The sequence below is a fragment of the Meleagris gallopavo genome, chromosome 2, assembly GCF_000146605.3.
Source record: "Meleagris gallopavo isolate NT-WF06-2002-E0010 breed Aviagen turkey brand Nicholas breeding stock chromosome 2, Turkey_5.1, whole genome shotgun sequence".
In the NCBI taxonomy this organism is placed as follows: Eukaryota; Metazoa; Chordata; class Aves; order Galliformes; family Phasianidae; genus Meleagris; species Meleagris gallopavo.
Genome location: NC_015012.2, coordinates 106332718 through 106344886, shown reverse-complemented (window position 1 = coordinate 106344886; position 12169 = coordinate 106332718). Strand labels below are relative to the sequence as shown.

At 51.9% G+C, this 12169-nt stretch overlaps 1 protein-coding gene across 2 annotated transcripts in view; it reads left to right on the top strand.

Moving 5' to 3' along the window:
• The first annotated feature begins 605 nt into the window (after window positions 1-605).
• The window catches only part of ADGRF5 (adhesion G protein-coupled receptor F5), a 30370-nt gene continuing 18806 nt past the window's right edge, over window positions 606-12169 (top strand). Inside the window, exons 1-3 of one of the 2 annotated variants that reach the window (XM_010708147.3) lie at window positions 606-884; window positions 9287-9416; window positions 11695-11755. In XM_010708147.3, the coding sequence (XP_010706449.1) occupies window positions 9312-9416; window positions 11695-11755 (166 nt within the window). In that variant the 5' untranslated portion in view covers window positions 606-884; window positions 9287-9311. Of the gene's footprint in view, window positions 988-9286; window positions 9417-11694; window positions 11756-12169 lie in introns of both variants that reach the window. The other variant, XM_010708146.3, reaches the window with a different exon arrangement.

Below are 12169 nucleotides of genomic sequence, written 5' to 3'. Positions count from 1 at the left end.
TCAGTTAGTGCACAGAGATGATGCTGAGATCTGTGATGGCAGCAGCCGGGCTGCACATTGCCAGGTGGGAGATATATGTACATACATCAGGATGGAGATCAGGAATTTATTCTCCAAAGAGCAGTGGGGCAGTGGCACAGCTGCACACGGAGTGCTGGGGGCACTGTCCCCATAGGGTTCCCAGGACCGTGGAGATGTGGCACTGGGGGATGTGAACAGTGGGGTGGGCTGGGCTTGGGAATCTCAGGAGTCTTTTCCAACTGGAATGATTCTGTGATTCTACGGTATTCTGGGAGTAGTTGTCCTGCTGGATGCTCAGAAGAAAGAATCTGAAGTGCCAAAAGTCTGCCAAGCACCTGGATGACTTAGGCTGCAGATCGCTGTGTATAGCAGTAACCAAAGATGTTCCCCTACTGAAAAAATCCTTTCTTTTATGGCCACACCGTAATGACCCCCAAAGTGCTCTCCTCATCTCGCAGTTACACTCTGCAGCAGCTCTGAGTCCCCCCACCCAAGTGTCCCTTCCGCCCACTGTCCCCACGGCAGGAAATCACTCACAAAATATTTCCCAGGTTCCTTCCTGGCCAGGGGTCATCGCCGTGGTCCAGAGCAGTGGGAATCACTCTGTTCCCTGACACAACAAGCGGAGAAGGAAAACCTGCCCTGCCCACAGAGTGCAGTGCTTCCAGCCCAGTGTTTTTCAGCTGCAACCCCACCCCAGCTGCAGAAGGTTCCCACTGACCGCAGGAAAGGGAGGTCACGGTGATCTGTGGATGCACACAGAGGTTCTCACTGCCGCTCACGGACAGCGTGATTCACTCCAGAAAGAAAAGCAAAAGGAAAAGAAGGAACCCTCAGCGTGACAACCAACGGCACAGCATAAGGTGTGTCCTGAGCCTCGGGGAAACAGAGGGCAGGGAGCTGGGCAGCGGGCAGCACTGCATGGCAGCACCTCAGAGAGAGCGCACGGCCAGCGCCTGGCTGCAGGTATGGCCGATGGGATGGAATGGCATCGAGCTCCTGTTGTGCTTTAATTGCTCGGGGACGGTGTCTGAGGGAATGGCCAGGGCTGGGTCTGGCGATGCAGAGCCCTGGGAATGCTGCGGGCACTGCGGGGAGAGCGGCAGCCACAGCACTCCCATTCTGTGGCGATGCGGTGGTGCAGACTGCGCTGGTGGGGGCTGCATGGTGCGGCCATCTGCCAGCATGGATGGTGGCATTTAACGGGGGCTGGGATCAGTCTGGGTAAACTCAGGATACAGAGGGATGTGCGTGGTAATGCAGTGCTAACCTGCTCTGTGTTACTGTGACATAAGGCTCGTTATGCGGTTTCAGAAAAGATCAGGTTCTGGGCAGCCTGGTCTGCTGGTTGGCGACCCTGCACATAGCAGGGGGGTTGAAACTAGATGAGCATTGTTGTCCTTTTCAACCCAGGTCATTCTAGGATTCTGTAATTCTATGATAAGTATGCTGACTGCATTAAGGAATCTTTTGGTCTGTTTGATGCTGGCTCAGGGCTGTGGCAGGACTCTCAGTGCAGACAGCTGGCATAGTGTTTCTGCCTGCCTGCAACACAGTGCGCTTTTTTCCATCACCAGCAGTCTCCAGCATCCCCTGCAGCTGGATGATGCGGGCAGGTGAGAGGGACTTGGAGCACCCAGAGCCACGGGCATTGTGTTTATCTTGTTTCTGTTCTGTTCTACTTGTGTTCTGAGTTGCTTAAACTAAATCCATTTCCACAGTGGCATGTTGGAATGCTGAAGTGCTGTTCTCAGCATTCAGTCAGGGGACATAGGGATGCTCCTACTGCTTTCTCCCATATTTATGACTGTTTACAAGGGTGGATAGTGATAGGACAGAGGGGAATGGTTTTAAAGTGAGCCAGGGGAGGTTTAGGTTGGATCTGAGGAGGATGTTTTTCATCCAGAGGGTGGTGAGGCAGTGGAACAGGTTGCCCAAGGAGGCTGTGGATGCCCCATCCCTGCAGGCATTCAAGGCCAGGCTGGATGTGGCTCTGGGCAGCCTGGGCTGCTGGTTGGCGACCTGCACACAGCAGGGGGTTGGGACTGGATGAGCGCTGGGGGCCTTTGCAACCCAGGCCAGTCTGGGATTCTATGATTGCTCTGAATAACCTTACTCCACCTCAGCATCCCTGGTGCAGCTGTGTCTACCAGTTCCATAGGGACTGGGATTCCATGCAAAGATGGCTGCGGTGGGAGCTCCTGCAGCTCTGGGTCCCAGTCCCCATCAGCAGGAATGCACTGCTCTCCTCTGTGCACGAGGAGAAGGGTTTGGTGTGAATGCTGCAGCTCTCACCACCAGTGACAGCTTTATGGGAAGCAGTGAGATTGTGACAATCATGGAATCATAGAATTGCTCAGGTAGGAAAAGACCGTAAAGATCATCGAGTCCAACCACAACCCAACCATCCTACCCCAACTCTAACAGCCCTCCTCTAAGTCATGGCCCTGAGCAAGGAGAAGGATGCCAGGAGCTTGGAGCCCGAGGCTCCATTTCTACTTCTTCCATCCCTTCCTGTTGCAACAGGACTTCTGTGTTTCACAGTCCTCCGATCCTACTCTCACCCAGGAAATTCCTCATTACTTCTATCACTCAACCTGTCTCGTGACATCTGGCAAAATCGGGGAACAAAATCTTCCACAGGCAGTGCTGGGGACAGCCCTGGTTGGTGCACAGCAGTGATGGCAGAGCTCGGCCCGCTGGACCTGGGCAGCACTGCACAGCGGCTCTGCGTGCCTTCCCGCTTCAGCAAACAAACAAACAGGGAACGTAAATAGGCTCGAGGAAGATATCTTTGTCCCCATCTCCTTGACTGTTTTTATTTTTTTAACACCTCTTAGACAGCCTTAATAAAGCACTTTTCCAAAGTCTGAATTGGAGACGTGGGAAATTCCTCCAACTAGGCAGAGCTTCCTCGTATTGTTAGCTCACAAAAGGCAGCGCGGCCTTTACTGGAGTTCTTTTCTTTAACCCATTCATCCTGATGAAGGAATTGCTGCTCACAGCTGAAGGAACGAGGGACTGCAGGAGGCAAGCATGGAGGTGAATGGCATTGTCAGCGAGAGCAGTGTTATCTTGGGGCTGTACAAATGGCAACTGCAATGATCTGCTGCTAGAATTAACCTCATCCATGAGAACCATGGATTTTGAAGACAAAATGGGATGAGTTTATGGCAAAACTCAACTCCTGCAAGAAATGCAGATACAGTTTTGCTGGAAGTCATCAGGATTGTTGTCTCAAAGGGTCCAGTTGCCATTCCTGAGCTGATGTTAATGTGTGATTATGCAGTTTGTTTCTCAAATGGTTTTGCATATTGCCCCGTACGTGCAGCTGCCAGCATCACATCACCTGACCCAGCACCTGCAGCAGTGCAGCAGGCGGTCCCCTTGTCTGTGCCCTGCAGACTCCTGCCCATGGGCTGGGACAAGAGAAGTAGGGAGCCCAGGGTCCTGCAGTGGGCTGGGGGTGCTGCATGAGAAAAGCAGGCGAGATGGAAGATGCAGGAGCAGGGAACATGCAAAAGGTCTTGCCAGAGATGATTTGCAATGGCCTGTTGCTCTCCAACAGAGGAATGATCCACGCTGCATACTCAGCTGGAAAGAGCAGTTCCTGCATTAACCCAGGCAATAGGCTCTCCAGTAATTACTGTGCTGTATTTGCATGTTACAGTGCTACATCAGTGGAATTTCTTAAGTAAGTTTTGACTACATTTGCAGCCCATTCTGAGGGCTTGTCTGCTTATAGTTGTGGCTTCTGATGACCATCCCATTTCATAACACAGATCTCGTTACCTAAACCCATAATTTCTGCACTCAGCACGTAACTGTTCCAAACTTCAGTCCAGGGAAAGCCAAGCAGGAAGGGTGTACGGAGCCTGGCTGGGAAGAACTTAATTTTCATCACCACGGCCCAAAAGGGCTGTGGCTAAGATTTTTTGCTAAAATAGCATTGAGGGCACACCAACATTTTGTTTATTGCAGAACACTGCTGCACAGCATCAAGGCTTTTTCTGTTTCCTGCTCTAGCTCTGTATCATAGAATCACAGAATCACAGAATCACAAGGTTGGAAACGACCTACAAGATCATCTAGTCCAACCGTCTTCTCATTACCACTGCTACCACAAGCTACACCTGTAGCGTGTAGGCTGTGGGTTGGGAGGGGATGGAGCTGGGAATGCTGCTCTGAACTGGCCAGGCTGAGGCTGCTGCGAGCAGCACAGCTGGATGGATCCCCCGTGCAAATCTTGATATGAAACATTCATTTCCAAATGACTTCCCAGAAAGCGTAATAGAGCTGTGATCTGGTGTGCAATTTACCGTTCTCAGAAATTCTTCGAGAAAGGCAGAGCTTCCCTTCATTGTTCACGTACAGAGGAAAAGCTTTGCTCCAAGACCACAGACTTGCCCTCAAAAGCCATCTGATCAAATATGTGAAAGCCATCTTCATTCCAAAGCCACCCCTACGTGCCTTGCGACAGGCTATTCCCAGCATAGCCCTTGCTCCCAAATGGTTTTGCTCTTCCTTCTGGAGGAAGAAAGCCTTTGAAGTCTAGCATTCTTTGAAGCCCAGCTTGCCCGGCCCTGATGCAACAGTGCTGAGCCTGCAATGCCCCCAGCCCCTCTGTCTGAGGCACAGGAATGGTGGGTGAACTTCCCTTCCTTCCTCTCGCTGTCTGTCTTCTTTCAAACCAATGGTGTGAGAAGACTGATTGCCATCTATAAACTTTGCTCCTCAATTCACAAGATGTTCTGTGCTGTTAATGAACATCTGCCTCAGAAGAGACCTGCTCCCTTCCTGGATGCCCTGCTTCCAGCCGACCCTGCAAGAGCAGCTTCAGCACTGCAGCAGGTGACAAGTGCTCCAGCACTCTTAGAAAAAAGGCAGAGTAAGACCTCAGCAGGTCACCTACCTGGCCCTGTGTTTGTTTCAGCTCCCCCATGACACCTCCAGGGCCTAAGAAACACCATCCATCCCCCTAAACTGACCATCAGGTGCAACATTGTTCTCCTGCACCACCAGAGTCCAATGTGCACAGGGAGGTGATTGTCCCTCTCTACTCTGCTCTTGTGAGGCCCCATCTGCAGCACTGCGTCCAGGTCTGGGGCTCCCAAAACAAGAAAGACAGGGAGCTGTTGGAGAGGATCCTGAGGAGCCACAGAGATGATCAGGGGGCTGCAGCACCTCCCCTACAAAGACAGGCTGAGGGAGCTGGGCTTGTTCAGCATGGAGAAGAGAAGCTGCGGGGTGACCTCAGTGCAGCCTGCAGGACCTAAAGGGAGCCTACAGACAGAGGGGAGTCAGCTCTTGGAAAGGGGAGATAACAGCAGGACAGGGGAATGGTTTGAAGTTGAGGGAGGGCAGATTTCAGTTGGATGTGAGGGGGAAGTTGTTTGCTGTGAGAGTGGTGAGGTGCTGGAACAGCTGCCCAGAGAGGCTGTGGATCCCCGTCCATCCCTGGAGGTGTTCAAGGCCAGGTTGGATGGGGCCCTGGGCAGCCTGGGCTGCTGTGAGATGTGGAGGTTGGTGGCCCTGCATGGCACAGGGGGGTTGGAGCTTCGTGAGATCCCTTCCAACCCAGGCCATTCTGTGATTGTGTGTGAACCACAGGGTGCATGGATGCTGCTCTGAGTACAAAGTGCGGTGATATTTGGAGCCAGTCCAAGCATCTGTATAAAGTCCAATATTCTTGGAAGTCTCCAGAACTCAGGGTAAATGAGCGAGTCCCATCTGTGCTGCACAGAGAGCTGTGGTGGCCATGGTGGCAGTGCCTGAGGCCATGGGTGCTGGGGGGGTTCCTGCCCACAGCTCTTGGGACTGGTAGGCGTGAGGTGCCCTCCAACCCACATCGTTCTATGGTTGTGTTGATGACATTCAGTCTTGATCTCAAGCCCAACGTCAGTGATGCGGGTGGCACGTGGCGTGCTGGCTGTGCTCAGGTTGCTGGTGGCACAGGGGCAGCCGTGCAGGACTGACTGCTGCACAGAGCTGGGCGTGCAGATCCAGAGCATGAACACCTGCACAACTGCACCGCCGCCTCCCCCGGCCCGCTCTGCAGCAGCAGCAGGAAAAAATCGAGAAGTTAATAAAACACAGCGAGCAGGAAATGTGCAGTCATCAGGCTTTCTAGTACTTCAGTGCTTCCATATCTCTATAGAAGCAGCCTGTGGCTGGCCTGACCCAGGGATCTAGTCCAAAATGCACTGCAGTCCATGGAAATTCCACTCTGATGAGTGTTGCGAGACCTCACAGTTTATTGTATAAATACAGAAGTGAGCACATGGAGATCCCCACCTTCCCTGTCCCACACACAGCCGCCCTCCATGTTGCTCTGTTAACGTGGGCTGTGCTGTGGGAGGGACCGGCCCAACAACTGCTGCTGCTCCAGAACAGATGAGGAGGGGAAGGGGACAACCGTGGCTCCATCCCTTCTCCCAGCAGAGCACCAGGGATGGGTGGATGCCCCCTGACCTGCACCTCTCCAAACGTGGGGCAGGCAAGCACCAGAACAGCACGGAGCTGCACTCCTGCTGTTGTATTTTCTTTGCTTTCTCAGTCTTTCTGTTGCCTATGACACTCCAACACAAAGCTGGGCAGCACATACGCAGAGGGGATAAAATGTGCCAGGAAGAGGGCAAGAACGGGGCAGGACCACCTTTTCCCAGGGAAGGGACGACTTCAGTGCCTTCCCGCCCTGGGTTTGGCTGTGGCTATTTTCAGCCTGGCCGACCAAACATCACGTGGCACACAGAGCACTCAGCCCTGTGTTTGGCACCACCATGGCATCTGTTTGTGCACAACCACGGTGTCAAAAATTAAAACCTCCCCTGCCAAATCCTGAACCTCTGCCTGAGCCCCACACCTCCCTTCACATAACAACCACCTCCCCCCGCACCCCGGCTGGGCACAGAGCTGGGGTAGCACAGCTCCTCAGCATCACAGCGTGTCCCACCGCCTGTTTATTGCCCGTCTGAGTCCTTATCACGCTGCAGTTCACTGTGGAGTCCTTGATTAATTTGTGTTTATTTCAGTTTTGTTCTCATTCTGATGTGTTATCTAAGGTTAGCGCAACCTCCCCCCCCCCTCTTCCCTTTCAGCCAGCTCTCCCACGAAATATTGTTGTGCCTGGGTGTGTGTTTCTTAAAGTCATTGTGTGTTTCATGTCTGAAACAAACATTGTCGGACCATCCAACTCACTATGCACTTTCAAAGGTTATGTTTGAAGCACAGAAGGGAAAGCTCTTGTTGTGACTGTGGAAGAATAAAGCAAGCAGGCACGGAGAGCAGGGGATTCAGCCCTGGGGACCAAATCTAAAATACTCAGTGACTGTCTGAACAGGGTAAGCTGTGGCCTGGCTGCTCTCTTCCCATCTCCTGCTCTGTAGCAGCTCCTGGTTCCTTTCTCCATGTGCCCTTCACCCCACAGGTCTCCCATCGTCATAAAGCTTTCACACAAAGTGACCAAAGAGAGAGGAGCTGTTTAAACTGTAGGAAAATGCTTTTGCAGGAATAGTGCAGCATAATTAAGTTATAAATTTATAGCACACTTGGAAAGATGAGGAGTGGAACCAGTACCAAAGATGTGGTATGACCACAGTGCTCTCCAGCCCATCAAGAATAAAATTCTTTAGTCATGAAGAATAAAATATCTCTACCATGGGTGGTTGCATGAGGATGCTCTGTGTGGAAATGCTTGTTTCAGCTTGCACTCAGAACCCCTCGCCAAAGAAGCCATTCCAGCACCCTGAGTTCTTGGTACACATGGATGAGCTCGCTCCAAGACTTCAAGTGGAGCAGTGCCACTCTCTCATCAACTCGTGACACAACAGATGCTCCAGCCCCTAACCATCCTTGTATGGCCACATTCCTCTACAAAGCAGATGTGTCTGCCTGTGAGAGAGAAGTGGGCACCTGGGAGGCGGGCAGAAGGTGGATAAGCAGCACCTGCCAGATGAATAGGCCTAAACTCAGAGCCCACGGAATGAGCCATGGGGCTGATGGTGTCAATAGGAGCACTCTAGTCACCAAACCTGAGATAAAACCCTGCTGCAAGGGCAACACGCCATGCCAAGACTACACTGCTTCTGGCTACCCAGGGCTCTTTGAACCTTGCACAGTGGTAAGACCACAGAAACCATGAGCTGCGTGGGCATTAAGTCCCTGCTGAAAATCGAGGTAACTGCTCCAAAGAAAGGTCAGCCCTCAGCAAGCCTTTCCTTTCCCAACACGGGGGAGAGGCTGCTGGGGAATGTCATTTTCCACTCATTCAGCTGGTGTTTTCTGTGCTACCGGTTACGTGGTGGAATGGGTCCTATTGCAGTGACTTTGCCTTGCAAACACAAGCCTTGCCGAGTTTTCTTCTTCTTGCAGGAAGTCTTGCTTGGTCATGGTATGGTTTGGACCTGTTCTGCTGATAAATGGGACCAAATTAACTTTCATTTTCCATGCAAACTCTCTGAGCATAAAGAGGTCATGACTAATAGGAAGGCTTACAGAGGAACAAAGGAATTTAAAGTTACAGATCAAGGAGGAAAATGTTCTGTTCCACAAACAAGGGTGACCAGTGTGACATAATATGAAAAGGGATGAGTCAGAGCACTGGAAACACCGCCCTGGGGAAGCCCTGGACAGGAGTGTACATGTGGTTCAGCACCTCTGAACCACTGAATAAACTCCCTCTGATGACAGCAGTTGCTGCAGTGACAGCGCAGGCTCAGAGACAATGGCAGCACCTCTCTGAAGGCACAAGGCAGCTGCACTGAGTGCTGTAGATGTAGCCTTGCTTTCCTGCTTGTTCAGATGCCTTCTCCCCCAGAGGGTGGTGAGGCACTGGAACAGGTTGCCCAAGGAGGCTGTGGATGCCCCATCCCTGCAGGCATTCAAGGCCAGGCTGGATGTGGCTCTGGGCAGCCTGGTCTGATAGCTGGTAACCTGCACATAGCAGGGGGTTGGGACTGGATGAAAATTATGGGCCTTTGCAACCCAGGCCATTCTGGGATTCTGTGATTCATTTCTACAAAAGTTCACGATATTAGTCAAGCTAACTTGATTGCTAAACAAGCTGACGTTACCACTCACATACTGTCGAGCCTTCAGAGATTTTCCTCAGTGCTTTTTTTTCTTAAAGACTTTGTTTTGTACTCCATCAGGGATGGAGTGAGCAGCATGCTGGAATAGCCTCAACGCAATGCTTTTGTAGGGTGTGTGAGTACTTCCCAGTGTGAGAGCCAGCTGAAAATATGATCCCTCTCCACTTTCCTCCTAGGCTGTACAGCAAAGCTGACAACAACATGCCATCCCCAGTTACTGCAGCCCTCCGCCTGCTGTCTCTACTGGCCACAACATGCTTCCAGACGTCTCAGGCCTCAGGCTTTGACCTACTCACCCAATCTGCTGTGAGTATCCTAACCCAGATCCATGGGTTTTAATTTGGTCTCTGCTCATAGAGCCCAGCTGATACGGCTCTGCTCTACTGCCAGAAAGCCTTCCAGGAGGGCAGTACGAGATAAAGTGGGGAAACTGAAACCAGAGAATCTCTGCAGTGTGGAAAATGGATAGAAATCCAAGAACTGGGCTCTTTTTCTTCCCAGACTTAAAGCCTCACCAGAAAGAATTGAGCAAAACTTGTGGGTCTCACTTGCGTTAGTCTACAAGGGATTTAGTTTGCTGTCCCCTGGGCTCAGCTGAGGTGAGAGCAGTTTGGGCACTGCTCCTGGGCAGACTGCCCATAGTTTCCCTCACAGACATCTGCCTCATCTGCAGTCTGCGTGACAGGAGTCTGCTCTGTGCTTCGTTCTGTGCATGAGTTCAGAACAGTTTCTGTACAAATGGTCCCTAGCCATAGAGGCCAAAAGAGGAACAGAAAACAAAGGGACCAAACGACTGAATAGGAGTTAATAGTGTCTGTAAAGAAAAACAGTATACAGATCAACCAACCCTTGGTCAATCACAGTTACTGTAGAACGTAAAACACTTCTTTACATATTATAAACCCACTCAAGCCCAACAGACTCAGCCTCTAATGTGCCAGGGTCCTGAGCTCTGACAGGGTGACTGGAATCCAAGCTCTTTTGGGCAAGTTGGAAGAAGACCAGAAGAGAATCATCACAGAACGGCCTGGGTTGCAAAGGCCCACAGCGCTCATCCAGTCCCAACCCCCTGCTGTGTGCAGGTCGCCAACCAGCAGCCCAGGCTGCCCAGAGCCACATCCAGCCTGGCCTTGAATGCCTGCAGGGATGGGGCATCCACAGCCTCCTTGGGCAACCTGTTCCAGTGCCTCACCGCCCTCTGCATGAAAAACTTCCTCCTCACATCCAACCTAAACCTCCCCTGGCTCACTTTAAAAACCTACTTACCCCTTCGTCCCTCGTCCACCACCCACCCTCACAAACACGCCACTTCCCCCCTCCTCGTTTTATCCTCGCTCCCTCCAAGCACTAAAGGCCACACTGAGGTCTCCCTGCAGCCTTCTCTTCTCCAAGCTGTAACAACGCCCACGTTCCCTCAGCCTTCCTCACAGCAGAGCTGCCTCCAGCCCTCTGACCATCTCAGTGTCTCCTCTCGGACCCACTCCCAGAGCCTCCACGTCCTTCCTGTGCGTGGGGGCCCCAGGCCTGGACGCAGTGCTGCAGATGGGGCCTCAAAGAGCCGAGCAGAGGGGGACGATCACCTCCCTCTCCCTGCTGGCCACCCCTTTTTTAACGCAGCCCAGAACACAGCTGTCCTTCTGGGCTGCAAGCGCACACTGCTGGCTCATGTCCAGTTTCTCGTCCACCAGAGGTGAAGAGGGAGGTGAGAGCCCTCCATGCATTTCTGCCCACTCTGCACAGCACACACTGCTGCCAGCCACAGCCCCACCTGCCCTACGGCACCTGTCTAATTAGGGACAGAGTGCTTTGCTCTGCTTTTCCCAACCACCTGCAGCCCAGAGCACTTTGACATTTTTTCATGAAAAGAGCAGTACCTTGTTTTTCAGTGTCACTGATCTCTGGTGCACCTTGCAAATGAGTCATTATTCTGGTCTGAGTTATGTGAGGTACTGAAGGATGCAGCACTTAGCACCGCCGCAGTTGCTGGGGAGAGTAATTGCAAAGGAAAGCACTGGGTGCAAACATGAGGGAGGAGGGGGATGACAGAAGGCCGTGCATGGCGACTGACCTCAGGAGAAGCACTGCACACCTTGCCAGCTTCACTGCCGCTGCACCGTGACACAGGGCCCAGCTCAAATCACATGCCAGATGGTTCCTCTGTACCCGGAGATGGCTGAAGGGCTGCCAGCCTATTCACCCCTTCTGTAAACAAAGATTACAGCGGGGCTCAAGAAACTGGCCAAGCCGCAAACTTCCTGCCTAAATCTTTGCTTGTTCCCTGGCTTTCCTTGCTAACATCAGTGCCAGTGTAGTTCAAGGCATGACTGAAAAAGCAAAGTGATCTGCAAGGCGCTCAGCTGCACCCTGGGTGAACCCAGCCTGGCGAACCTGTGCCACCCCTCCCTGTTCAACCATGGTGGGGTTTAGCATTTCCCTGCATAGAAGACACAAACATTCTGCTTACAGAGGAGGAGTTTGTTAATGGCAAGGTTTTCTTTGCTTATTTTCTCATGCCAACCACAGTAGTTAAATCTTCACTTTGTTTTTTTTTTCACAGAACTTCTTCTCTCTGTTTCTCCCACAGATTGGCAGGGAAGGAGGAGAGGAAAGCTTCCAACCAGAGCTGCAGAGGCAGAAGCGAAATGGTACGTGCATGTATGTATGGCAGCAGAGCGGGTTTCCAGCAAGTCGTGGGTGAGGTCAGTGCTGGGACAGTGCTTCCAGACAGGCAGTCAGAAAGAGGAGGCAGTAAAAACACAAGAAATAAGAGAGGCATGAAGTTCTGCCCAGTCATGAATGGATACATATGAGCAAAGTTCCTATGCAAGATGAAACTTACTTTATAGGAAGAAAACCAAAGCACAAGCTGCTGAGCAGTGTGGGGTCACAAGATAACCCAGCGCAGCTTCAGTTCTTTTTGATAATCCATCCACTTACTGACTCAAGAGAGACAGTGGATGAGATGGCTTCTCTCTGAATATCTTATGCCATCTATATTTGCTTCCTATTGGTCTGAGACCACAGATATCTGGCTGTGGTCGGACAGGCAGGAGGTAGAA